Source organism: Dasypus novemcinctus, chromosome 6 (assembly GCF_030445035.2).
Source record: "Dasypus novemcinctus isolate mDasNov1 chromosome 6, mDasNov1.1.hap2, whole genome shotgun sequence".
Taxonomy (NCBI): Eukaryota; Metazoa; Chordata; class Mammalia; order Cingulata; family Dasypodidae; genus Dasypus; species Dasypus novemcinctus.
In genome coordinates, this window is record NC_080678.1 from 133,070,773 (window position 1) to 133,097,736 (window position 26,964).

Sequence of the window (26,964 nt, forward strand, 5' to 3'; positions counted from 1 at the left end):
CCAGGGCCGCCCCCACCAGCCTCCACTCTCTGTAGAACCCACAGTACCCACCCACACCCTTTGTCTGCCCGCAACATGGCTCTTTTCTGGCAGCACCCAGGCCTCAGAGCACATGCCAAGCATCCCGACCTGGGTTCCAGGCCAGGCTCTGTGGGACATGAGCCAGGCCCGCCCCTCTCCATGCTTAGAGATCTTGAGGTCAGGATGCAAAATCCCTCGGTTCTTTCTTAACCAGCTCTGTGTGCAGCCTCCCCATGAGCGCCTTGGATTTGGACCATCCTGTTGCTTCTTCATGTCTGGGGTTTGCAGCCAAATTTGGGGGGGATTTAACTGAAGGAAGGCCAAAGTATTTCAGCTGGTTAATTATTTCTTGGACCTGGAGTAGATGGTTGAGAAGCGGCTTCTGATAGGCTGATGACAGATCTAGAACCTGTCCTAAATTCTCTTCCAAAAGGGGAGAGGTCCTGCCTGTCCTGCTCCTCTCCTGGGCATCTCCGAGTGTCCCTTCTTCTCCCTTTGGCTTGTGACATGCACTTGGCCCATCTTTTTTTTGAGATGTCACATAGCTTGCCTCAGGGAGCTGCAGCCTGGGCCCCCCAGTTCACACCAGGCCTGAGCCAGTGTTACAGCAGAGATCTAGCCAATGGCCCGAGGCAGTGAGCCTGGAGTCTTCCAACAAAATTCTTTCAACCCACAAAATAGGCTGCTGCACAGCTTCCCTACAGCCTTGGCTGTGACTTGTACCCCCTTTCTCAGCATCCTTGAGATCTTGGTGTACTGCTGGATTAAGTCTGTTCCAGGAACTGACCTTAGGAAGGCAGCAGATGCACAAGGATTAATAGAGCCGGGCAAGGCAGCAGTTAATCTCTGCTCTCCCTTTCAGAGGGCCATCCAGGTTCTCTTGTTTTCACCTTCTCAGGACCCCTCACAAGTCCACAAGGAGGCACCTGTGGCTGATGTGCAGGTGTGGAATAAAGGGCATTCCAGGGTGCTCAAAGGCTGGATGGGATGCCTGGTCCCACCTGCAGCCTCCTGTCCTTTCCTCTGGCACTCATGCCATCCACCACTTCCTGCTGGGAGTTGTCATCTCACTGTCCAAGAAGCATCAGCCTGCTCCAGACGGTCCTAGTAGCCAAATGTTGGGGCCTCTCCCCAAGATGCTTGAGACCTAGTGGCTCACTGGATGCCCTTGCAGGCCAATGGCCCCATGTGGCTTTTGTGGTTTGACCTCAGTATATTCAGGCAGTGGGAAGATCAGGAGGAAGGTACAGGCTTGATGCTGAAACATATTTTTTCCACCCTGTCTTGTTTGCTGCTTGTTTTCAGGATTCACAGCTCAGAGAGTGGTTAGTGACCTCACAGGTCATCAGGCTCAATCTCCACCTGGGGATAGAACTGCACTGCTAATCTACCTCCACTCACACATGTCCAGTGCCCAGGGACACATTCTTTACGGAGACACTGTGAAGATAACTCTGAATTTTAGGTCAGGTTTCCTTGCATGGACCAACATTTTCATACTCTGCAGGAATGGCCCTATCAAAACTGAAAATTAACCTCCCATCTCCTGACCTCCACTCCTACCCTCCAGAAGCAGCCACTTGCAAAACCTCTTCTTTTGTGAGCATGTTGCACATTATTCTGATAACATGGTTGTACTGAGTGCAGTTTCTTATTAAAGTTTACATATTATCTCTTGACCTCTTCCATTTTCCCAACAGAGTTAAATAATTTCATACTAAATATTTATTGCTTACTTTGCCCTTACAATATAAATATTGTTTATAGCTGAGCTATTTATTATGGTGTTATTTAGTTTTTAAAGATTTGTTATGTTTATTTTTTATCTTGTTACTTCAGGGATCTTTTAGTTTCCCATGCTTTCTGATTATGTAGAAGCTTCCCTCTTATATAACTAGCTTCCCAATTTTTTCATAGATATTCTCTTAATTCTCTGAGACTATGAATTGCAGAATTTTTACATTTTATCCTGCTCACTAATTCTTCTGAATTTTTCTGGTTGTTGCTGTAGGTACTGATATTTTGGTCACAAATTTTAAGAGCTGAGGTGTTCCTCGAGTGTCTGACCATCTTTGTCCATTCTCATCTAAAAGGGGGGCACAAAAACACTATTGCAGCTTGTTGTGCCAGAAGCTTTTTGCTATTCCACACCATGTCCTTCTCCAGTCTTTGGGTATCCTGTGACTCATTCTACTGGCCATAAGCCCTTGCTTTCTTTTTGTAGTCTAGACCCTCCTTCAAAATCATCTCAAACTGGGAACTTTCCTAGATGTTCTGTGTGAGCTGACGACTCTTGCTTCCTATAAATATTCTTGTAATTGTAATTCTTTGGAAGGGCCTTTTCACTCAGGGCAAGAAGAGAAGAGTAGAGAGAAGTGTTAGCATTAGCTAGGAAAAGGCAGGGCCTTGTACTTTTTCCTGTGGGCTGCCAAGGGTAAAGTCTGTACTGTGGGTGCCTTTTCAGAAGCTAGAGCTTTGCAGTCCAGAAGTTGTCCAATGCTAGAGAGGACCCAGAGTGCCTGCACCTCCTGCAATGGGCAGAGCAGGTGCTTTGTGATTGGAGATGGGTTCTTATCCATGCTAGCCCCAGAAAGTGTGGCCAACGACTTGACCCGCCTGACCCTCAGTTATCCCATCTGTGAAATGATAGTAACACTGGGTCATCAGGTTGTCCTGGAATTCGAAGTCATGCATAAAAAGTGCCTGGGATATAAATACCCCATAATTGATAATCCTGATATCATTAGAACCATCTGTCCTTAGTTTCCTTATTGTCTGCTGGCAGTTTTACTTATTTAAAAATTTTTTTAAAAAGATAAATACATCACACAACTCTTACGTTAAAAAACAAAAGTTCCCATATACTCCACTCCCCACCCCCCACCCCCGCTCCTCCTACATCAACATCCTCTTTTATCAGTAAGACACATTCATTGCATTTGGTGAATACACCCTGGAGCACTGCCCTGCTGACAGTTCTAGACAAAGCCTAGAGGAGGCAGTAAGGAGGGAGGGGAGGAGAAGTTTGCTCTTGGGTGTATAGCAATGTCTGTAAACAGGACATTGAGAATTGTTTTAGTTTCCTCATTGCTAAAGCAAATACCATACAGTGGGTTGGATTAAACAAAAAGCCAGCTAACAGGGAGGTGAAGAAGGTCAACCACCACACCAGGGAGCCAAGAGTGCCTACAACTGCAAACAGGAGAACTGCATCCATCATCCAAGTGGAAGCTAAGCCCCCTCTTGATACAGAGGTGGAGTGGACATAACCATCCCAGGGTCCACAGGATGAAGGAGTGGAGTATGGATTAGAGAGGACTTGCCGATGCTCTATTCTGGAATTGTGATTAGTGATGGAAGTAAATGTGGCATTGAGGTGGAGAAAGTGGCCATGGTGGCTGCTGGGGGTGGGGAGTGGGAAGAAAATATGTGATGTGGGGGCATTTTCTGGACTTGGAGTTGTCCTGGGTGATACTGCAGGGACAGTTACTGGACATTGTGTGTTCTCCCATGGCCCACTGGGTGGACTGGGGGAGAGTATGGACTTAAATGTGGACCACTGACCAGGTGGTGCAGCAGTGCTCATAGATGAGTTCACCGAGTGCAGCGAGTGTCCCATGATGTTGGAGGAGGTTGTTGTAGGAGGAGTGGGGTAAGGGGGGTGGGGGGTATATGGGGACCTCATATTTTTTTAATTTAATATTGAAAAATAAATAAAGACAAAAAAATTTATTGGCTCATGGTTTTGACGCTGAGAGAGGTCCAAGCCAAGATGATGCTTTCTTCCCGAAGACTGGCCTCCCAGGGCAGGCTGTTTAGGTCTTTGGTCCTGAGCCCCTATGTCATGATGCAATGCACATGGCAGCCTCTCCTGGTCTCCCCCTTCTCTTCTTGGCTCTGTTGACTTTTACCTTCCAGCTGCTCCCTCTGTGGCTTTTTCTCTGTGACCTTACCTATAAGGTCTTCAGTAACAGGATTAGGACCCATCGTGGACCACATACTACTGAGGCAACCTCATCAAAGTCCTTATCCTCAAGGGTTCATACCCAGAGTAATGGATTTGGTTTCAGAACATGTTTTTTATGGGATACAGAGCTCCAAACGGCCCAAAGGTACATTAACTGCTGGAAGGGAAAGGAAGGGCCTCCCTGTGGGTTGGTCCCTCTGATGCATGGCTTAGGGGAGACTTGAGTGGTCCCAGATCCAGGGAGAGAGCCAGCAGGGAACAAGGAGGCCTGGGGCCAGCCTTGCCCCCATGACTTACCTCTGCAGGCCTTCAGACTGCAGGCCTGCAAGGAACCCAGGCACTTGCCACTTCCCTCCATAACCTGAGTCATTCCCAGCTCCACAAAGCTGTACACAACAGATCTGTGGACGTGCAAAGACCTTGAACCCAGGGGAGATACATAGACACAAGCAGCTTCCCACCTGGCCAGAAGGGGCCTCAGCCTTCTCCAACCACCTCACTTCTTCCAGGCACTGAACACAACCTGGAGAAGCTTCTCCATTTACTCAGAGGGAGAAAGTACCTGAAAGTGTGGGTGGGAGGGCCTGTGGCTTTCCCTGCTGGTCAGTACCTGATGGGCTCAGCCAGCCAATCCACCGCCCCCATCCTGGCCCTCTTGGCCCCTCCAGGGTCCACACCTCCATCTGCCTGGGGCTGACTCAGCTTCAGCACTGGAAGGCCCTGGTCCAGGAAGCTCCTCTGACCTGGGCAAATGGGCTGGGGGCACCCCCTGCCCTGCTCACCAGATGCGCCATGGGGCCTGAGGGCTGTTGCTCTCCAAGGCTGTGTGCGGGAGGGAGGTGCCTGTTAGAGAGGCTGCTGGAATTGGGGGACAGGTAGAAACTCTCCCTGCCCTCTTGCCCGACAGGGCACCTCGTCCCCCTGACCCATGCCCTCTTGTCCTCAGGTCGACATTTGTGGGGAAAAACTGGAAAAGCATTTGCAACCTTGTTGCCGACATCGCAAATAAATTAAAGAAGTAAGGCTTCTCCGAGCTGCAGGCCCCTTGGGCTGTGGGAGCTTGGCCCTGGTCAGGCAGAGCACATATCCCTTGGAGCCTCTAGGGGTCTGCACGTCCCTCGGGTGGGAGCCCCGAGCCCAGTGCTCTGAGCCAGAGCAGAGGACACATGGACAGATGCCAGTGGATGCCCCCTGTGGTGACCGAGGGGTGGTACCAAGGGGGGGGAGCTCAGTAAAGACCATCCATGGCCAAGACAGGGAGGTGGTGACCAACTCCCCAGAGGGGGCTAATTGGTGGAGGAGGGAGGAGGGGAGATGGCGGAGAGGAAGGAGGGACAGAGCTGCAAGAATATCACAGTAGAAGGGAGATGCCTCAGAGATGCAGGTGCAGGTGTGTGCAGGTGTGTGCAGGTGTGCACATGCATCTTCTGGGGTGTGGGCTCTAGAGGTGGGCAGAATGCCATCCTGGCACCCGCTCTTGCGTGAAGCCTCCAAATCCTTCACTCAAGTTGTCGGCACTGCCTGGTGGGGAGTGGGCTCAAACGTGAGATGTGGTAGGGAGGGGGCAGCTGGGCTGTGGCCTGGCCTGGCTGCCTGGGTGTGCGGCTTCCAGCTGTGAGTGGCCTCTCACAAGTGGGCACTTCCTCGCAGCCCAAAAATGCGGATTTGCTTCATCACGTTCGACTCTCGGGGCTACGTGTCCATGGACCTCACCTCAGACGAGTAAGACCCCTGGACGCCCTCGGTGGACCCAGAGGCCCGGCAGGGCAGTGAGGAGTGAGCCCCAGTGCCAGGCGGGACAATGGGGGCAGTCAGGGTGCTGGAGCAAAGGGTCCGGGGAAGCCAGAGTGGGTCAAAAAGAGGAGCCCAAGGGCAGGGTCCTGCGAGCATGGGGCGGGCACAGCTGGGGGCATGCAGTGGCCTGAAGAGGGTCACAAAGCCTGGGGGTGGGGCTGGGGAAGTGCCTGGTGGATGCAGGGTCCAGGCACTTGGGGACACCAGCGCTGGGGCCCCATGCCGAGTGGGGAGCCCAAATGAGACCTGGGGATATGTCATCCTGTGGGTGGTGCCTGGGGGTGGAGCAGAGCACGCTGCCCGCACCTTGGAGGGAAGCCAGGGCAGCAGGGGAAGCAGGAGGCAGCACCCGAGAGGGGGCACTGGGGGGGCCAGGCCTCCCCATGGTGCTCCAGGAGGAGCTGCAAGGGCTGATGCTCTGGGCAGGGGTGAGAGCATGGAGGGGGAGTGTGTGTCATGTGGGTTTGGAGGTGGGAGGAAGCAAGTCTTGGAAGGCCCCTGGGTGGGGCTGTGGTGTCCAGGGGGAGCATGCCTGGGCCAGGAAGGCCCCCCCCAGGCAGGAGGCTGTGGGAGCCATGCAGGAGGGACACGTGCAGGGAGCCCCAAGTCCTCAAGCAGCAGCCCTGGGGGCGCGTGGCCTGCAGCAGAGCTGGGGCGGCCTGGGACTGGTGCTCCCACAGGTGCTCCCTGCCCGAGCTGAGGAGGGGTGGGGCAGAGGGGTGGGGTGGGGCCTGAAGGGGCCCTGGGCCTGGGAGCAGAGGGAGCCTGACCCCCTGGGGGGGTGTGGAGAGCGTGTGGCCATGGGTGGTGGGTGCAGGGTCATGGAGGGTCTGCTGTGGGGGCAGAGGCCAGAGCACAGGGGCTGGGTGGCCCCAGCTGGGCTGTCAGGAGAGTGAGACCTGGGAGGGGGTTTCCTAGGGGAAGAGGCATCTGCAAGAGGAGGGGCTTGCCCAGGGAGGCGGAGCCTGCACACCAGCCTCCAGGGGTCCCAGCCCCACCTCCTGGGCTGGGCAGGCCTGTGAGGCCGCCCCCACTGCCCCGCCCTCTGCTCACAGCCCACGCTCCTCCCAGCTTTTGGCCTTTCTCCCGCAGCAGCCCAGGAACCCTCTCAGGCCTATTTGCTGCTTCCTCTAGCACTGACACAAGCATCTAGTGGCACTGAGTCCACACCCCCGCACAGGGGGCTGCTGAACAGAGGAGGGGGTGGGCAGTGGAGAAGCAGGACGAGCTTTCCCAAACTCAGCCTCCCGTGGGCTGCCTGCCGGCAGTCCCCCAGGAGTTCCACGGAAACACTGGTCCCTCGTGAGTGCTGCCTCGCAGCTGCACATGCAGGGATGCCCCCACTGTGGAGAGGATGGTCAGAGGCAGGGCCCCTGGGGCTGGGGGCTGGGTGCTGTGGGTAAGGGATGCACCCAGCAAGCCAGGTCGAGCCCATGGGGACAGCGGAGCCCTGTCTGCGTGTGAGATGCACCCGCGTCCTTGCACGTCCCCGCAGAGTGACGGGGGAGGGCCACGCCCACCTCCACTGCCTTTTCCATGTTGCATTTCAGAGAATATCTTCAACAAGGCCTTCGGAGACTAACAGTTGAGCCCATTCTCGTGACATTTTCATACGTGAATGAAGGACTAGAGAAGGTACAGCTGCTGGAGCCTGGGGCTTTCATCCCGCCTGACTGCGTTCTTGGAGTGCTCCTTGTTCATCTAAACCCCTTGTCCCAACATTTCCTTCCTTTTTTGCAGGCAAATATGATGATCAGAAAAGCCGCCACTGGAGGTAAGCCCCTCCTGCCCGCCGTGGGCTCAGGGGCCGAGGGCAAAGCCGGGCTTGGGCATCAGCGCGTTCGGGTCCCAATCCCTCCCCCACATTCTAGCTCTGAGTTGGAGAAAGTTCCTTACGGTCTCCGAGTTACAGATTCCTCCCCTGGACAAGGAGGCTAAGGTAATACCCACCTCGCCTTTATGAGAACTAAGGTACCTGCCTGCACCTTTGGTCTTGAGAGGCTGCAGGTGTGTCCAGGTGAGGCCATTTCCCTCTCTGACCTGCACTTGGGAAAAAAAAAGGAAGCAGCCAATGTTCCCGCACAGACGTAGGATTTGGTTTATGGATCTTCTCGATTGCCGCCCTTTGCTGCCCGCTGTGCCCTCTGAGCTGCACTGTGGCTTTCAGCTCTTCTTCCTTTCACCCTGTGCCTCCCTCCCTGATGGTGTTGGGTGCTGTCCTCAGACCAGGACTGACGTCCTTCCAGGCTTCCCAGGGGCCTGCACTGGGTTTTGCAGAGCCCTTAGCTGGGTGCATGGTTCCCCATCAAGGGCCTTGGCCAGGGGCTCTGGGGCCCAGGACACTGGCAGGAACCCCGAGGCCAGCCCGGCTCAAGGAGCCCTTACCCTGAACCTGCAGCCCACCCATTACGGCAGGTCAGCCTGTGGTCTCCCTGCTGTTCTGAAGTCTTGCACCTGTCAGGTGCATGAGCTGGGTTTCCCTTCCTGGCACAGGTGGTACCATCTGGTGGGGGAGGGTGGGGCAGCCTAGCAGGAGGTGCCCTGAGGTGGGCTTGGACTCCTGTCTGCCAGGTGGGTCCTGGGCTCAGGCCCTTCTCTGCTGAAAGCCTGCAGAGTAGGGTGGCCGGCACATGCGCCTCCCAGTGAGCTGCTCAGACCTTGCCCGCACGGGCAGCCCTGAGGTTCTGCCGCCACGGCTCCCTGGTGCACCCAAGGTCCCGTTCCCACCTGGGCCCTCTTTGCTTGTCCTCCAGGTAAGAAGGTCACCAGCATTGTCTATGCTCTGACGGCTGCAAAAATACCTAAAGGGGCAGACAGGCTGGCTGCGGAGGAAGTGAGTCCAATCCATCGTTACAGCCATTATGCTGCACTGATTCTGGGGAATTCTACTCAACACCTTCTTTCTCTTAGGCTCAAAAGGCTCGGAAGATGGGAGCAATCGTTTTCGCCATTGGCGCAAACGAATTTGAGCAAAAACAGGTAAGTGAGAGCAGGTAACGCAGGGGCCACCCTTGAGCCTGTTTGGGGGCAGGTGTCAGAGGCTGCTTTCCCTGGGTAGCCCAGGGATGCCATCCTAACCCCCCCAATTACTTGGGTCTACCCCGTCCACTTTAAAGGATGGAGTTGGTGGGCTCGGTTGCACCCCAGCTGAGGGTGGAGGCCGCCCCCCATGAGTTCTCCTGCAGATGGAAGGATCTAGTTCCAGGGAAACACTGCCCAGACCCTGACGTGTTGGCCAGGCACTGTCCCGTTTGTGGAAGCAGCTGCCCCTTCCATGCCCTGGCTGTACATCCCAACCACCTCCTCTCCCTCATAGCTGGAAGGAATTGCAGACTCCAAGGACCATATGTTTGGGGTCCCTGATCTGGACTCCCTGTCAAGCATCAGTTCCCAGGTGAGTGGGAACTGGATGTGAGAACCCTGATGGGTGTGAGAAGCTGCAAGTGAGGAGGGGCTTGTCGAGAATCTCCCCACAGCTCACACCCTGCCCTCTTGCCCACTGTGGATTCTAGGTAATTGAGAAGAGCTGTATCGAAATTAAATCTTTGGAGCCTACCAGTGTCTGCATGGGAGGTAAGGGCTGAGGTGTCACTGGTGTAGACAGAGGTGTGTGTGTGTCTGCTTGTGTATGTGTATATGTATGTGTGTGTGTGCATACATATGGGTGTGTGTGTAGGTGTGTGCCTCTGCATGAGTCTGTATGTGTGCATGTGTGTGTTGGCATGTTTTTGTGTGTGTATATACGTGTGTTGTGGTGGTGGTTTGAAGCTGCATGGACCCCTGAAATGCATGTTCTTACAGCTATTCCATTCCTGTGGGTGTAAACCTATTGCATGTAGGGCCTTTTGATGAGGTTTCTTTAGTTAAGGCATGGCCCAGGGATGTTCTCAGTCCTCTTACTGGAGTTGTTTAAAGTGAATGATAGATTTTGCCCAGGTGGACAATGGCTCACAACCTTCTTCTTTCCCCCTATTTCCTGTAAGCCTATCTTCTAGTCTCCAGCTCTCTGAGAGAGCTTGACTTGCTTTATTCATATCAGAGAGGTCATGTAGTATTTGTCCTTCAATGTCTGGCTTGCTTCACTCAACATAAGGTCCTCAAGATTCATCCATATTATCTCATGTGTTAGTACTGTATTCCTTCTTACAGCTGAGTAGTATTCCATTGTATGTATAAATGACATTTTGTTTATCCATCCATCTGTTGATGGGCATTTGGGTTGATTATTCAGAAAAAGAGTGAGAAAGCCACAGAAGCAAGATTCTGGAAGTAATGAAACCCAGAAGTGAAGAGAGAGATCAGCAGATGCACCCCATGCCATGTGACAGAGGAGTCCAGGGTCCCAACAGCCCATCTTCAGGAACAAAGTATCATCCTGATGATGCCTTGTTTGGACCTTTCCAAGGCCTCAGAACTGTAAGCTTATATGCTAATAAATCCCCACTGTAAAAGTCAACTCATTTCTGGTATGTTGCTGTCAGCAACCTAGCAAACTGGAATAGACCTTGGTACCAGGAAAGTGGGTAGCTGCTAGTGCAAATACCTAAAATGTTTAAAAAACTGTTAGAAGGGAGAGAGAGTAGAGGTGGGAAGAATTGGGCAAAGCATGATAGAAAAGGCCCAGAGTACTTTGAAGAGATTTTTGGTAGAAACACAGATGCTAAAGGAACTTCCGATGAGGCCTCAGTCAGAGATGATGAATGTGTCATTGCAAACTGGAAGAAAGGCAATCCTTGTTTTAAAATGGCAGAGAATTTGGCAAAATTGAGTCCTGATATCATATGGAAGATGATAGAATTTGGAAATGACAAGCTTGGAAATGTAGCTGAGGAGATATGAGACTAAATGTAGAAAATGCAGCCTGGCTTCTCCTTGCAGCTCATAGTAAAATGTGAGAGGAAAGGGATAAGCTGAGGACTGAACTGATGGGCACAAAGAGAGCAGATATTGATGGGTGGTAAATTCTGAGCTTCTGAAAAGCGAGTCCCCAGAGAATAGTGCCCCATGTGAAAACATCCCTGAACAGGGAGCCGGTCGTCAGTGTGTATCAGGACTGGGAACACAACCATCCAGGGAGGATCTCTGGAAGGTCCTTTGTATTATGGCCTGGACCCCAGTATTCTACCTGTGAAACCAACACGTTTTTTGCAAAATCTGTATGAATGGAGCCATTACCAGTTTGGTCTATAAGGAACAGAAAAGGGGTAGACTGATGGAAAAATAACTTCAAAGGCACAATGATGGCAGCTGAGATCTGCACTGTAGACAGTATTCAGCCAAGAGAGCAGACCAGCCCAGCCAAGGTGTGAGTATGCCCAGGAAGCTGGAGGTCAGCCCTGCCATGTGGAGGTGTGAGTACACCCGGGAGTGTGGAGGTCAGCCGTGCCATGTGGAAGGTGTGAGTACACCCAGGAGCCTGGAGATCAGCCCTGCCATGTGGAAGGTGTGAGTACACCCAGGAGCTTGGAGGTCAGCCCTCCCATGTGGAAGGTGTGAGTACACCCATGAGCTTGGAGGTCAGCCCTGCTCTATGGAAGGTGTGAGTAGACACAGGAGCTTGGAGCTCAGCCCTGCCTTGTGGAGGTATGAGTACACCTGGGAGCTTGGAGGTCAGCCCTGCCATGTGGAAGGTTTGAGTACACACAGGAGCTTGGAGGTCAGCCCTGCTATGTGGAAGGTGTGAATATGTCCGGGAGCGTGGAGCTCAGCCCTGCCATGTGGAAGTGTGAGTACACACAGGAGCTTAGAGCTCAGGCCTTCCATGTGGAGGTGTGAGTACACACAGGAGTTTGGAGCTCAGTCCTGCCATGTGGAAGGTGTGAGTATGTCCGGGAGCTTGGAGCTCAGCCCTGCCATGTGGAAGGTGTGAGTATGTCCAGAAGCTTGGAGCTCAGCCCTGCCATGTGGAAGGTTTGAGTACACACAGGAGCTTAGAGCTCAGCCCTGCCATGTGGAGGTGTGAGTACACACAGGAGCTTGGAGCTCAGCCTGCCATGTGGAAGGTTTGAGTACACACAGGAGCTTGGAGGTCAGCCCTGCCATATGGGAGGTGTGAGTACACCTGGGAGCTTGGAGGTTAGCACTTCCATGTGGAAGGTTTGAGTACACACAGGAGCTTGGAGCTCAGCTCTGCCATGTGGAGGTGTGAGTACACCCAGGAGCTTGGAGCTCAGCTCTGCCATGTGGAAGGTTTGAGTACACACAGGAGCTTGGAGCTCAGCCCTGCCATGTGGAAGGTGTGAGTACACACAGGAGCTTGGAGCTCAGCCCTGCCATGTGGAAGTGTGAGTACACCCAGGAGCTTGGAGCTCAGCCCTGCCATGTGGAAGGTGTGAGTACACACAGGAGCTTGGAGCTCAGCCCTGCCATGTGGAGGTGTGAGTACACACAGGAGCTTGGAGCTCAGCCCTGCCATGTGGAAGGTGTGAGTACACAGAGGAGCTTGGAGCTCAGCCCTGCCATGTGGAGGTGTGAGTACACAGAGGAGCTTGGAGCTCAGCCCTGCCATGTGGAGGTGTGAGTACGCACAGGAGCTTGGAGCTCAGTCCTGCCATGTGGAGGTGTGAGTACACACAGGAGCTTGGAGCTCAGCCCTGCCATGTGGAAGGTGTGAGTACACAGAGGAGCTTGGAGCTCAGCCCTGCCATGTGGAGGTGTGAGTACGCACAGGAGCTTGGAGCTCAGTCCTGCCATGTGGAGGTGTGAGTACACCCAGGAGCTTGGAGCTCAGCTCTGCCATGTGGAAGGTTTGAGTACACACAGGAGCTTGGAGCTCAGCCCTGCCATGTGGAAGGTGTGAGTACACACAGGAGCTTGGAGCTCAGCCCTGCCATGTGGAAGTGTGAGTACACCCAGGAGCTTGGAGCTCAGCCCTGCCATGTGGAAGGTGTGAGTACACACAGGAGCTTGGAGCTCAGCCCTGCCATGTGGAAGGTGTGAGTACACAGAGGAGCTTGGAGCTCAGCCCTGCCATGTGGAGGTGTGAGTACGCACAGGAGCTTGGAGCTCAGCCCTGCCATGTGGAGGTGTGAGTACACCCAGGAGCTTGGAGCTCAGCTCTGCCATGTGGAAGGTTTGAGTACACACAGGAGCTTGGAGCTCAGCCCTGCCATGTGGAAGGTGTGAGTACACACAGGAGCTTGGAGCTCAGCCCTGCCATGTGGAGGTGTGAGTACACCCAGGAGCTTGGAGCTCAGCCTGCCATGTGGAAGGTTTGAGTACACACAGGAGCTTGGAGGTCAGCCCTGCCATATGGAAGGTGTGAGTACACCTGGGAGCTTGGAGGTTAGCACTTCCATGTGGAAGGTGTGAGTATGCCTGGGAGCTTGGAGGTGGTGGCCTTCTGCCTTGTTGTGGAAGAGTGCCACCATGCCAGGTTTCTCAGATGCCTGTGGAATTGCAGAGAGGATGTTTGCCACTCAGATGCTTGACAAGCCTTCACCCCAGTGTTTGTGGTGGCAGGGACTCTGTGCAAGCACCTGGAAAGGGTGGGGCTTCTGATGTACTAGGGCCTGAGGTCACACCATTGTTCCATAATGACTCTCAGACCTGGAAATCTCATGGGTCTGACCTGAAGGGTTTTGGAATTGTTTGGGACCTGTGACCCCTGTTTTCCTTCCAATTTCTCCCTATGGCAGTGGGAATGTTTGTCCTATGACTATCCCTTCTGTGTCTCTTGAAAGCAGGTAACTTGTGCTCTGAGTCCCCAGGTCCACAGCCAGAGGAATTGTGCCCCAGGACAGATGACAGCTGTAACTGCTTTTGATGAGAAGTTTACTTAATATTGTTACTGAAATGAATTAAGGCTCTGGGATATTGTGATGGAATGAATGTATTTCAGTATAGAAAGAGCATGTCTTTTTGGATTCACGGGGCAGAGTGTGATGGTTTGAACATGTATAAACCCCAGAAAAGTATGTTCTTAAAGCTGATCCATTCCCGTGGGTGTGGACCTATGGTAAGTAGGGCCTTTTGATGAGGTTCCTTCAGTTAAGGCCTGGCTCAGGGTGGGTCTTAATCCTCTTATTGGAGTCCTTATAAGACAATGAAATCCACACAAAGAGAAAGAAAGCCATGGAAGGAAGAAGCTGGAAGCAACAGCCTGGAAGAGGAGGGAGACCAGCAGATGCCAACAAGGACCTTGTGGTGTGACAGAGGAGGCAAGGTCACTGGCAGCTGGTGGTCTTCAGGAGGAAGGTACCATCTTGATGGTGCCTTGATTTGGACCTTTCCAAGGCTCAGAACCATGAACTTGTACGCTAATAAATCCCCAATGTAAAAGCCAACCCCTTTCTGGTATATTGCTTTCGGCAGCCTAGTGGACCAGAACAATCGTGTGTGTGTGCAGGCATGCTTTTGTGCACAGATACGAGTATAATAGGAGCATGAACCTGTATGTGTGTATGCATGCATGTTTGTGTGTATGTGTTTCAGACTTCATGTGTGTGTGCATGTGGATATCATGATGTGTGTACATGCATGTGTATGTGTATATTTGGGTTGTTGTGTATGTGTATGCATGCATATCCATGTGTGTTTATGTGTGTTCATGGGCATGTGTGAGAATCATGTTTGTGTATGTATCTATGTACATGCAGTGTGTGTGTATTTGCAATGTATGCATGTGTACGTGTGAGCATGAATATGTGTTTGGATGTGTGGTGTGTGCACATGTGCACGTGTATGTGCCTTTGTGTGTTTATACTTTGGTGTCTATATGTGTGTGCACGTGTTTGTGTGTGTGTGGTGTGTGAGTGTGTTTGAAGTGTGCAGGAAGGTGCTCATTTGTGAGTGGCTTTGTGAGGGTGTTTGTGGGTATGTGTGTGCAAGTACATTTTTCCCCTCTCAAAACAAAATGTTTAACAAACAATGAGAAAGGAAAAGCATATTTAGAGCCCCCTCAGCACAGCACCAGGCAGTGGAGCACAGGAGCACACGAGACAGACATCACACAGGAGGAATTAGCCATCATCCCCGCTGTGTGGCCATTTGAAACCTGCAAGTCACAGCGTCGGAGGACGGGGAGCCCAACAAGTGCGGCTCAGGCATGGAGGAAAGACATGGCCGAGCCCGACATCCAGATGCCCCCCGCTCAGCGCCGGGGAGAAGGGCCTCCCAGCCTGGCAGGGGAGCCTGCTCATCGGCCAGCAGCTGCCTCCTCCTGGAGGTGGAATCCTGAGCCCCACGCCCACCTGGGGACTGGGCAGAAGCCCTCTCCCCAGTCACGGCCACGGGGCCCTGCTGAGCGCAGCCAGAGGGGACCTGCTCAGCAGTGACTTGGTGCTGGGTCTCCAAGTGTGGGAGGCCCTCCCATCACCAGGCTCTTCACCTGGAAGCTGCTGCCCACACAGTGCTGCCCGCCTGTCGGCCCTCAGCTCCTGCCCAGCCCTTCCCTCCTGGGGAACCCCTGCTGCCCAGCTCAGCTCCCTGACCCAGGCGGCCTGGTGTAGGGCCTTTTCCTGAGAGGAAGAGACCCCTTTGCCAAAAGCCCGGCCTCCCTCCGGGGCTGCCGGCGCTGCGGGTGGTGGATGCCCTGCCCCGGGATGGTGCTGAGGGGGCAGGGGTGGTGAGGGGCTGGGAAGGGGAAGGAGCGGCTGCTGCGCAGAGCAGAAGTCCTTGCCTGGGCATCCTCTTCCCTGCCCCTTCCCTGTCCTTCCCTCATGGAAGCAGGTTCCTCTTGGAGCTGAATCCTTGGGGGGTGGGGGTGGGTCCAGGGTGTGGGTGGGTTGATCTGGAGCCTGAGGCCGGCTGGGGCTGTGGGGCTGGACGCGCGTTCCAGGTAGAGGCTGGGGGTGAGGGTTGTGCTGTGGGGGCAAGTGCTCGCCATTCCGGGGTCCCCAAAAGGCCCTGTCCTGGGCCTCCATCCCTGCCCTCCACGCCCACCCCTGCTCGGGGCTTTCTGGCTCAGGACCCACATCTCCTGGAGCTGACGACTCCTCAGGGGCTCGGGGGCTTACTGGGGAGGAGCCCTGAGAGGGCGGCTCAGAACAAGACAGGGACGGGCAGGAGCAGGGCTGCTGGGGTGGCGCAACCCCGGCTGGGCCCCGTGGGAAGCAGCCTGGGATCCGGGCTGCGTGCGCCGAGCTGGGCCCTGGCCCAGGGCCCTTTGTAGCCTCCGGTTCTGTAAAGTGGGAACCTTCTGCTCACAAGATGCTCAGAAACGAGGGAATGCGATTTAGGATGAGCCCGTCGTCCACGCGCCACTCGAACTTGCCCATGGACGTTTCTTCTTGGCTTCTTCTTGGGGCAGGAAGGCCCCGTCCAGAGTCTAGCTTGCCTGCACTCCGGCAGGGAATGTCCCTTCTTGGGGTCTATCTAGCCACGCCTCGCTGTGTTCGTCAGGGTTCCGCCTTCTGTTATATAAATAATCCCAGGATGGAAGTTGGAAATGACTGAGCACCGTCCCCTGCTCAGTGTGGGCGGGGTCGGCCGGTCAGCAACGGCCCGTGTGGGTGGCGACTCAATGCTGGGCCAAGGCCCAGCCCACGTCCCGCTGGGGGAGAAGGGATGTGCCTGAGGGTGCAGCCAGAAGGCCATGGCTGAAGGAGCCTGTGCCCCCCGCCTGGAGGGGGAGCCCGTGCCGAGCGACACAGCCTGCCATTAGCCGCAGGTGATGTTGTCACCACAGGTCCTCATAGCTTGCCAGGCTACATGACAAGGGTCGTGTGCTGGTTGGCTTCACTCAGGAGTTTCCTGGCTCATCATGTTGGAGGCCCCCAAAGTCCCACATGAAGGGCTCCAGGCCAGGCTTTCTCCTGGGGTCTGTGGCCTGCTGGTGTAAGTGCCTCACAATCCTTGGGGGTCTTGGCTGGCTCCCCCACCTACCACTCCAAGGCCAGCAGTCTCCATGGTCTCCTCCCCTGGCATTTTCTCCTTGCCTGTGTTTGCATATTCTCTGCATTTTAAGAAATATGATCCCTGGGTTTCTTGTTCATAGATGAGCTCATTCCTTAACTCGTAATAGCATCTTCAAAGTTCCTCTTTACAAAGGGGTTGAACCCACGTGCACAGGGACTGGCCTTGGAAGTGACTTTTATGGCAGGCATGATTGTCCCCTGGCCCTTGGTGCTTCCGCATGGCTCATTTCCAAAGGCATGGCCACAGCCACCAGGTGCTGCCTGAGCAAGGGAATCACTGGGCCATGCCGGGCCTCAGAGGCAAAGTCCCTCAGGTCCAGTGACTGGGGACCATCCAAGCATGAGGGCTGGAATTAGCAGGCCCGGGTCAGGGGGCAGCGCAGGGGGGGGGGATGGATGGATTTCAGGTGGGTGCACCGGGGTGGAACGGCGATGGAGTTGCCGAAGGTCCAGCGGGCCTCCCTAAAGCCACTGTAGTATTTGCCTCAGGGCCAGGAAGCCCAGGGGACCCCCAGCGCCTGGACATGTGCAAGGCACCGAATGGCACCTCCGTGTCAGCCTTTCTCACATGGGGACGGATGTGCACACTGAGCCCAGCATGGGCCAGGAGTGGTCCCTGGTGGCCAGGGAGAGGTGGGTGCTGGGGTAGCTGACTCAGGGCTCTGCACCCAGGGCTAGGATGGAACTGCCCCTGCCATGAGGGCCTCTCAGGAGCAGGGCCCTGGGGGCCTCCATGCTGCCCTGGGCACCAACAGGACAGGATGAAGGAACAGCCCCTGTATGTGCAGAAGTCCCATGGCTCCAGGCCTGGAGGCCCAGCTCAGGCAGCCTGGGGGCCTTGGACCCACCTGGACCGAGCTCTGCTCTCACCTGTAAAGCAAGGGGTGACTGCCCACTGCCAGCATCCCATGGCTTTAGGGAGCCCCATGGGATTTCAGGGGCGGAGCTCACCCTAAGGAGAGGCCTGGCAGGACACAGGGCTTCTAAGAATCAGTGGAGAGAAGAGGCTGCTCGGAGGTGGTGTCCCCCAGAGGTGGTGTCCCCACAGCTACTTCCTTGCCTGAGTCCCCTTGGGTGTTCATTCTGGGGCAGCCTGTCCTGAAAGGAAGAGCCGAGGGAACACAGCCCTGAGTGCATCCTCACAAGCCTGTTCCACATTGTCCTTGCAGAAAGCCCTGATATCAAGGTGCACGGAAGAGGCTTTGCAAATGCCCTGAATAAGAAGGACATAATTTGCAGATTCAAGTTCAGCAGAACCAAGTTCGAAGGTAAGTACCTGCCCAAATGCCTCTGAGTCCCGAGTGACCCCACAGCATGTGTTCCTTCTGAGATGCCCAGCCTTGCCTGCCCTTGATGGCCTCTTTCAGTGGCCTTGGTGGAGTCAGAGGCAGCATGCCATGTAGAGTCAGATGGGCTGGGGGCCTGGCCCCTCCCACCCCGACTGGAAACAGGCCCTGGGCACCTGGAGCAGGGCCGCAGGTGGCTCTGGGGGCATGGGCAGCCAGCCTGGGCCCTGTGCCCTGCCTGGTTCACTGACCCCTGCAGGGAAGGTGGCTCATCCTGAGCTGAGACAAGGAGCCCTGGCCAGGCCTGGACTCCAGAGTCCGAGGCCCAGGCCCCAGGGCCTTGCTCCTGAACCTGTTTTCTTTCCTGTAACATGGGCCGTGGTCATGGCAAGATCTCGTACGTAGAGCGGGAGGTGCCCTCGAGGGTGTAATAATTGTGTGAAAATGTAAGAAGCAGCCTATTATTTGGCAGAACTGAGGTGCCAGGCACGTGACCAAGGGTGAGCAGCCTTAGGAAGCAGAGGGCCCGGCAGGCAGTGCCCAGGGAGCTGGGGCTGGGTGGGCCTTCCCAGAGCCTGGGCTGCTGGGCGGCCCTCAGCACCCTCTGCTCCCAGCCGGCTCCTCGCTGCCTCCATTTGCTGCAGTTGCATCTTCCTGGGCCAGTGCCTTGCCCAGCCGCCTGGTAGACCCAGAACGGCTCCCTTCTCCAGCACTGGTGGGCATCTGCTCCTCTGGGTGGGCAGAGCATGGGGAGGATCTCAGCACTGGCTCTCCACCCTGCATGTGGGTGATGCGCCCAGGGAAGTGCTGTTTCCCTTTACCTGCCCTTCCCCAGGGTGGGTGAGCCCAAGCCCCTCAGTGCTGACAGCCAAAACCACGGAGGGCACCTTCTAGTTCACCTAGAAGAGAGTTCCTGGAGCAGGCAGAGCCCACCTGACGGCCCTGGAAATGCTTCTAGGTCCTTCCCCAGAGAGCTGGGGGTTCCTGCGCCCCCCCCCGGGGGTCCCTGGTGTCCCCTCTAAGGCAGTGCTGGGTGCCGGGCACCCGGCCATACCACGTGGGCAGAGCCAGGGCACGTGGCATGTCATGAGCAGCTCTGATGCACTGAGAAGAATTTGTCTTGTTACTTCTAATCACATTTTCCTCTTATTAAAACACCTGGGAAAACTTTTGGAAACCTGAGAAATGAGAAGAAAAATGTAATAGCCAGTGTGTCCCCCTGTCCCATGAGTTCTGTCTTTAGCATGCTGTTTTCACGACAGCGGGAAGGCCTATAAATTCGGGTGATGAGCTCGTTCTGGGTGGCACCTCCCTCCTGATCTGCCCACCTTGCCCCTCAGGCAGCCGTCTTGGCCACGAGCCATCTTGGCCGTGGCTTGGTGGCACCTGCAGTGCCCTGTGCTTCCTGACCCTGACCTTGGACATGCTGTGGTCATCCTCTCCCTGGGAGTCCATTTTCCAGTGACTCCCAACCTTCCCACAGCAAATCCTCACCTCGAGCCCTGCTTTGGAGATGAGTTTCCAGATCTCCAGGTTCATGGCTCCTCTGACAGTTGTAATGTCAGCGGGTCACTGTGGAAACGAGCCATTTTGTTGAGAAGAGCCCTGATCTGTGGTAGAAAAGAGAAAAACAATCACAATTGTTAGAGATTCTTAATTATAAGATTGATGCAGCCACAGGGAATTAGAGGAAAGAATAGAGAATAAAACATTACCCCGATCCCAAACCCAAATAACTACCATTTACCCTCTCAAATACAGCATAGTGAAATAATTTTTCTCAAATTTGACAGAAAAAAGAAAAGAAACTGAACTGGAATTAATGCAACTCTCATGCCCTAGAAATATTTCTTTATAAGACCTATTGGTTCCTAAAAGACACCCTTGAAGTTAAAGGAGACTGGAACACCTGAAGTGGTTAGGACAGTAACCAGGGGTTCCATTTCATTTTGATCCATGTGCTTTATAGGTCAAGTGCCCAGGAAGTAACACCTGGCTGCCAGTCCCACCAAAATTGGCATTTCTAAAGAGATAAAAAGCCTAGTTTTGAAAACATTCCACAAGAACCACCCCTAAATCTTCTCCCCTGCAGGGGGCTGACCTGCCACCTCCAGGGTCCTTCTGCTGGAGAGGGCAGTGCTCCCAGCAGCTCTGAGCACAGCTCTCGGGGGCTGCAGGTGGTGGCAGACCCAGCCTCCATCCTGCAGAGAGACAGTGGACGCTGCTGCTCACCCTCCTTCCTGGGCGCAGCTGGCCCTGGGCCTTGGGAAGCGGAGGTCCTGCTCCTCCAGCCTGGGGGATGACCGTGAGGCCGAGCCCTGCTCAGAGGGCGGCTTTGCAGTGCCCTTCACCCCAGTCCAGGGGCCAGTGAGTGCGTGGGCTGTGGACTGAGAGGTCCCCCCACAGCTGTGGGCCTGCACTCAGCCTCCTGTGCCCCAGTCCCAAACCCCACAGAAACTGAAGGCTAAAGGAAAGCCAAAGCAGCCCACATCCTTTCCCATGTCAGGCTTCCCCATCGCGGGAAAGGGCGCCCCTAGCCACTCAGTCCTCTCCTCCAAAGCTCACGGCCCCCTCGTGCCTCTTTGCTTCCCCTGCATCCAACCACCAAAAGTCCTGCTGCCTTTAAGTCCATAGCACCCCGGGATCTGTCAGGCCCCGGCACACTCGCTGTCCTTGGATAAAGCCCACGCTGCCCATCCTGCTCACTCCCTTCCTCCCTGCACACGCGTGAGTAGTTCTGACCTCAGGACCTTGGCACAGGCCCTTCCACAGCCTGGAACATTCCTCCCTCAGACCTCTCCCTGATGGCTTCCTCACCTGTTGGGGCTCAGAGCAAGCACTGCCTCCTTGGAGAGGCCTGATTTTTAGTGAAGTTTCAACAGCATACAATTCTTGTGAGAATTATAGAATGAACTTGAAATACTCATCACCTGCTGTCAGTAATGGTCCACCCATGCCAAGCTGGTGACGTCGGTATCCCCACTGCCAATTATTTGAAGCAAATCCCGGACATCACATCTGTCCATCTGCAAATATCGTAATGTCTCCAAATGAGAAATTGTACCTGTAAGAGATGATCCAGGCCACCTGTTCTGAGTAGATGTCCCTTCACTTGCATGCTCTGTGCCTTCCCCGTTTTCATTGTCATGCACTTCGCACTCCCTGACATTTATTTTGTTCATGGTTATATTTTATGGGATTGCCTCCCCATCCAGTCACGAGAACGTTCCTGCCTTGAGAACATCTCTCTGCCTGCCTTGCTTCTGTTAAATACCATCGGCTGCCCAGTGCCTGGGGCAAGGCCAGGGATCCCACAATTTCTCTGAGTAGACGATGGCCGAAGGAGAGGCTGGCCACCTGCCAGGGTCCACTTGTCTGGCCGAGGGCAGCAGGAGGTGGTGGATGGATGGACGTGCACTGACCTTCTGCTGTGGGTTTTCTTTTAGATAAAGCAGCAAACTCTTCTGGAGACAACTTCATAACTTGTCCTGGAGTAGAACCTCAAGTACTTGGAAAGTAAGTGCCCCGGTCTGGGGACCCTCATGGCAGGAGACCAGGTGGGCAGTGGTTTAAGGGTCCTGGGTGAGGGCACCCTTGGCCAGGGCACCCAGGGAGCCCTCTGTACCTGCCCTGATGGGTGGTCCTGGAGGTGGGCAGGGATCCATGTGGCCCGGCTCTGCTGAGGACGGCAGGAGGTGGAGGGTGCCTGCCTCAGTTTCCCCATGCTGTGACATCTACCAAGCCATGGGTTGTCTTGACAAGAGGGCTTTCTTGGCTGCCAGTGCTGGGGCTGGAAGCTGGCTCCCTCCAGGGTGGGCAGCGCTCTGGTACTGGCAGCCGGCAATCCTGGGGTCCCGTGGCTCCCCCACCACACGGCCACGTGCTCTCCTCTCTCTGCCGGGTTCCCAAGGACTTCCAGTGTCTTCTCCTACAAATGGCTTTCCCTTGAAAGCCCCCAGTCACAGCACTAAGGGCAGTCTCATTCCCCTGACCGCAGCGTAACGATGTCTTAAGAAGGTCCACTGACATTGGGTTACACCCCAGGACTGGGTGCAGGTCGTGAACATGGTTTTTCTGGGGCACGCGCTTCAGCCCATCTGGTTCCAAAGGGCTCCTGCCACTCGCCAGAGCTGAGCCCACGTGCCCTGTCCACAAGGAGGAGCCAAGTGACCCCCCCCCGTGGCAGCCACTCATGTGGCACATGGCCGCACGGCAGGCAGACGATGCCGGGCTCCTGGGGCCGGCCGTGTCCCTTGGGGCCTCCAAGCCAGGCCGACCTCGTGCCCTGGGGAAGGAGCTCTTGCCTCGTTCTCTCCACTACCCCACTACCTTGCTGGCACAGTCACTGCACCCAGGAGAGCTGGGGGCCAAGGTTCAGCCATGGGGGAGACCTGCTTGTCACCGGCCCACCCCCTCTGTGCTTTAGGCCCATCTTCGTTGAAATCAGCCTCAACAAAGGCATAACCTTCATCACCAACAACCTCAAATTCAGTGGAAAGGACTGCGTGAGTACTGGGTGGGGGCACCCCCATCATGGGGCACGTCGGCCCAGCCCTGATGCAGACACGCTGGGGGGCAGCTGGCAGCCAGGGCGAGTGGGTGGGGCAGGGGGCCCACCAGGACCAGAGTCCAGGCCTGTGGCACCCCTGGCTGTGTGGGCCCCAAGGCCCACCCCTCCAGGTTGGGGTTCAGGCAGGGGGATGGGGCAGCCTCCGCCACATGTGGTGTCTGTGGCCCTGGGCACTGCCGAGGTGGTCTGGGCATCTGGCCATGGACTCCTGGCCCCCCCTGGGGTCCCTGGAGGTGGAGCACCTGAGGAGAGGAGGAGGCTGGGGGTGGAATGCCAGGGGACGGGAGCCAGGAGGGGACCACCCAGCCCCAGCCCAGCCCTCGGCCACACCTGTTCTCTGGCAGCCAAGGCTGGATGGTGACGGTGGCCCTTCCACAGGGGGAGAATCCTGCTGCCAAACCCACCGAGGACAAGGCTGGGAACCCAAGCAAGGTCAACAGCCAAAGCCTCGCTGCACAATCCCCCGACACACCCCCTGAGAAGAGCCCCACAAAGCCCTCCAAGAATGCTGCAGCCAGCACTCCCAGGAAGTCCCCCGAGCAGTCCCCCAAGCAGTCCCCTGAGCAGTCCCCCGAGCATGCCAGCAAGGACACGAATAGAGAAGACGAGGGCACTGGTGAGGAGGAGGACCCCGAGGAGGACGCTGATGAGGAGTACCAGTACGAGGATGACGACCCCACCGAGAGCCAAGGCAGCTCCAAATTCCCCTGGATCCCTGTCGTGGCTGGCGCATCCGCCCTGCTGCTCCTGCTGCTGCTGCTGCTGCTGGGCTGCCTCTGCTACCTGTGCTGGCCGGTGAGTGTCTCTGCTGCCTGAGCAGGCAGGTGAGCGCCCCTGCTGCCTGAGCAAGCAGGTGAGTGCCCCGCTATGTGATCAAGCAGGTGAGTGCCCCTGCTGCCTGAGCAGGCAGGTGAGTGCCCCTGCTGCCTGAGCAGGCAGGTGAGTGCCCCTGCTGCCTGAGCAGGCAGGTGAGCGCCCCTGCTGCCTGAGCAAGCAGGTGAGTGCCCCGCTATGATCAAGCAGGTGAGTGCCCTGCTACATGAGCAGGCAGGTGAGTGCCCCTGCTGCCTGAGCAGGCAGGTGAGCGCCCCTGCTGCCTGAGCAAGCAGGTGAGTGCCCCGCTATGTGATCAAGCAGGTGAGTGCCCCTGCTGCCTGAGCAGGCAGGTGAGTGCCCCTGCTACATGAGCAGGCAGGTGAGTGCCCTGCTACATGAGCAGGCAGGTGAGTGCCCCTGCTGCCTGAGCAGGCAGGTGAGTGCCCCTGCTGCCTGAGCAAGCAGGTGAGTGCCCCGCTATGTGATCAAGCAGGTGAGTGCCCCTGCTGCCTGAGCAGGCAGGTGAGTGCCCCTGCTGCCTGAGCAGGCAGGTGAGCGCCCCTGCTGCCTGAGCAAGCAGGTGAGTGCCCCCGCTATGTGATCAAGCAGGTGAGTGCCCCTGCTGCCTGAGCAGGCAGGTGAGTGCCCCTGCTGCCTGAGCAGGCAGGTGAGCGCCCCTGCTGCCTGAGCAAGCAGGTGAGTGCCCCGCTATGTGATCAAGCAGGTGAGTGCCCTGCTACATGAGCAGGCAGGTGAGTGCCCCTGCTGCCTGAGCAGGCAGGTGAGCACCCCTGCTGCCTGAGCAAGCAGGTGAGTGCCCCGCTATGTGATCAAGCAGGTGAGTGCCCTGCTACATGAGCAGGCAGGTGAGTGCCCCTGCTGCCTGAGCAGGCAGGTGAGTGCCCCGCTATGTGATCAAGCAGGTGAGTGCCCCTGCTATGTGAGCAGGCAGGTGAGTGCCCTGCTACATGAGCAGGCAGGTGAGTGCCCCTGCTATGTGATCAAGCAGGTGAGTGCCCCTGCTATGTGAGCAGGCAGGTGAGTGCCCTGCTACATGAGCAGGCAGGTGAGTGCCCCTGCTATGGTGGCAGCTCCCAAGACTGCTCACGGCTCAGGCTCCATTCCCCCCTGGAACCTAGAGGCACCCTGGCCTCCTGCCCCACCTGCCACGGGATGCTCACGGGGAGGCTGCGCACGCTGGGCCAGGCTGCTCCAGTGCCCACAGCCCTTCTAGAGGTGACCAGAGGCCAGTGTGCAGCAGGGCAGCAGGAGGACAGACAGGAGTGCTCCTGGGTTAGGAAGGAGGGGCCTTCGAGGGGCTGAAGGACCATCCAGAGAGCTGCGGGAAGGAGGAGGAGAAGGGGGGGGCAGAGAAGGAGCAGGCGGGTCCCTGCCCAGGGAGGGCTCGAGGGAAGGCCTGCGGGGACCATCCCGCAAAGGGCTCTCGGCTTGGGGTGGCCTCAGCCTGCCTGGTCTGCCCAAGCCGTCCAGGGAGGGGTGGTGTCCCTGTGACAAAGGAGGAAACTGAGGCTCAAAGGCAGCCATGCTGGCCACAGCTCCACAGGCATTGGTCTGTGTCCCGCGGTTCTGAGCAGGGTCCCCACCTCTCCCAGGGGCTGAGGCTGAGCCCAAATCACACCTTCCAGCACAGGTTATGTTTTTTTCTCAATCTAGACAGAAAAGGAGCTGCCACGACTCCTGCTGGAACCCTCTACTGTAAGTCCTAAGTGCGTCCTGACTTCCTGTGAGCTCATCTGCCATGCACCGAGCCTCCCACGGCCCAGGGAGGGGTCCGCTCCCGCCCCAGGAGCTCCACCGCCTGTGCCAAGAGCCTGCAGAGCAGGAGGAGGAGGGCGCAGGGGTGGGGCGACGGGGGCTGCTAGCAAAGCCAGGCGTCCCCCTTCCTGGGCTCCCACCAAAGGGGCAGTGTGGGCAGCCTGTGGGGGTCTGCCATGGACCCTCCTGAGACAGGTGGGGAACTTGAGCCCCTGCCGGCTGGCAGGATGGTACTTGCCCAGGACTCAGGGAAGTTTCTGGAAAAGGAGCCTCATGTTGCAAGGACCCAGCTCTGGGATCTGCCGGGCCCTTGTCTTAATCACGGTCTCCTGGTGGGCAGAGGGGCCTGGCCAGGTCAGCCCTTGGGGCCTGCAGGGCTGAGGGTGGGCAAGGGAGCTTACCTGGCATGGAGCTGCGAGGGGCACCCACCTGGGGGAGCCCAGGGCCAGGTTCAGGGCAGCAGCCGTGGGACCAGGTGGGCCTGGGGCAGTCACGCTTTCAAAGCTCAAGCCCGGTGGCTGAGGGGCGTCCCCTGCCCGTGCGTGGACCCCTGACCAGCCCAGCATGTGGTGTCTTCATTTGCCAGGGCTGCTCTGACAAACGCCATGCACCGGGTGGCTTGAACCCGGAGGTCACTGTCTCTGGTCTGGAGCCCAGAAGTCCTGCTTTCTCCCGGGTCCGCAGGTTCCAGTGCCAGTCACTGCGGCTCTCGGGGTCCTTGGCTGGCCTCATGCCTCGGCCACACAGTGCCATCCTTGGTCCCCTCCATCCTCTGCCTTCAGGCTCCTCCTGAGTCACATTTCCTCCTTCATGAGGCTCCTGGAGTGGACAGAGCCCCCGCTTCTCTTTGGCCACCCATCCAGTAGTGACGTCCTGGGCACACCCTGTTACAGATGGCTCCCCGCAGAGAGCACAGCTGCAGGCATGAACCCCTGTCTTCTGGGGCCCTCGGTCCAGGCCCCACACAGGGCACAGCCTCAAGGAGGCTCTGCCAATGGGAGCGTCAGAGCAGTGAGGGGACAGGGGAGCTTTGCAGCACTTTGGGGACGAGCCAGATGATGTCTTGTTTACCCCAGAGGATGCTCCCTGGGGGTGCGGGCTGCTGATGGAATCCGGGGTCCCTCACTCGATCGTTCCTTATTCATCCCACAAACATCAGCTGAGTGGCAGCACCAGCCCCCCGGTTGTGCCACCCTGAAGCAGGTGCTTTCTCTTCCCACAGACAGTGTGCTGCAGCCTGCCATGCCCTGTGATGATTACCTGCTGCTGTGACTGCCCAGGCACTGGGCCTCTGAGCCAAATGGAGGTGAGGAGGGCTGGGGCAGGGGAGAGGGCGACGGTTCAGGTGCAGAGGCCTGGCTGGAAGGCTTCACCTGGGGGAGTGCAGGGTCTGGGTCGCTTTGCTTCCTCCCTGGGTGCGGGGGCCAGGGGAGGGCATGAAGCTGGGGGGCCTGTGCCCCAGGTGCTCCAAGTTGACCGAGCCTGGCCGCCCCTGCCCCACCTGGTCTCTTGGTGCTTGCGGGCAGCCCACAGCAGGCAGGTAAGCAGTTCCCACTGAGGTTTCCTCAGAATGAGGACAAGAGCTGCTGGCTGTGTGGCTGGTGACACGGGGTGCAGGGCTGCAGGGAGGAGGAGCCCCAAGACCCCCTCCCTGGTCATGCCACCCACCTGGTCAGGAGAGCCCTGCCAGGCCGAGTGTCCTGGGGTGAAAGAGCCACCTGGAGGACAAGAGTCCCACCTCCTCCTGGCCGGGCCCCTCCGCCCTTCTCCTGCGTCTGCTCCGTGCCCCTCTGTGGACCCGGAAGGCACTGGAACAGCCAGCCCCACCCCTGTCCTGACACAGTGACTTGTTCGGCCTGCTCGGCCCAGACCCGCCCC

At 56.7% G+C, this 26,964-nt stretch overlaps 1 protein-coding gene across 1 annotated transcript in view; it reads left to right on the forward strand.

Annotated features, from left to right (window-relative positions):
* LOC139439101 (anthrax toxin receptor-like) overlaps nucleotides 1-26,358 on the forward strand; it is a 49,300-nt gene extending 22,942 nt beyond the window's left edge. Inside the window, exons 2-15 of the mRNA XM_071215582.1 lie at nucleotides 4,935-5,006; nucleotides 5,639-5,710; nucleotides 7,333-7,417; nucleotides 7,523-7,556; nucleotides 8,536-8,615; nucleotides 8,693-8,761; nucleotides 9,099-9,176; nucleotides 9,295-9,355; nucleotides 17,808-17,906; nucleotides 21,371-21,440; nucleotides 22,351-22,429; nucleotides 22,873-23,289; nucleotides 23,401-23,404; nucleotides 26,309-26,358. Coding sequence (XP_071071683.1) covers nucleotides 5,646-5,710; nucleotides 7,333-7,417; nucleotides 7,523-7,556; nucleotides 8,536-8,615; nucleotides 8,693-8,761; nucleotides 9,099-9,176; nucleotides 9,295-9,355; nucleotides 17,808-17,906; nucleotides 21,371-21,440; nucleotides 22,351-22,429; nucleotides 22,873-23,289; nucleotides 23,401-23,404; nucleotides 26,309-26,358 — 1,191 coding nt within the window. The 5' untranslated portion in view covers nucleotides 4,935-5,006; nucleotides 5,639-5,645. The remainder of the gene's footprint in view (nucleotides 1-4,934; nucleotides 5,007-5,638; nucleotides 5,711-7,332; nucleotides 7,418-7,522; nucleotides 7,557-8,535; nucleotides 8,616-8,692; nucleotides 8,762-9,098; nucleotides 9,177-9,294; nucleotides 9,356-17,807; nucleotides 17,907-21,370; nucleotides 21,441-22,350; nucleotides 22,430-22,872; nucleotides 23,290-23,400; nucleotides 23,405-26,308) is intronic.
* The last annotated feature ends 606 nt before the right edge of the window (nucleotides 26,359-26,964 follow it).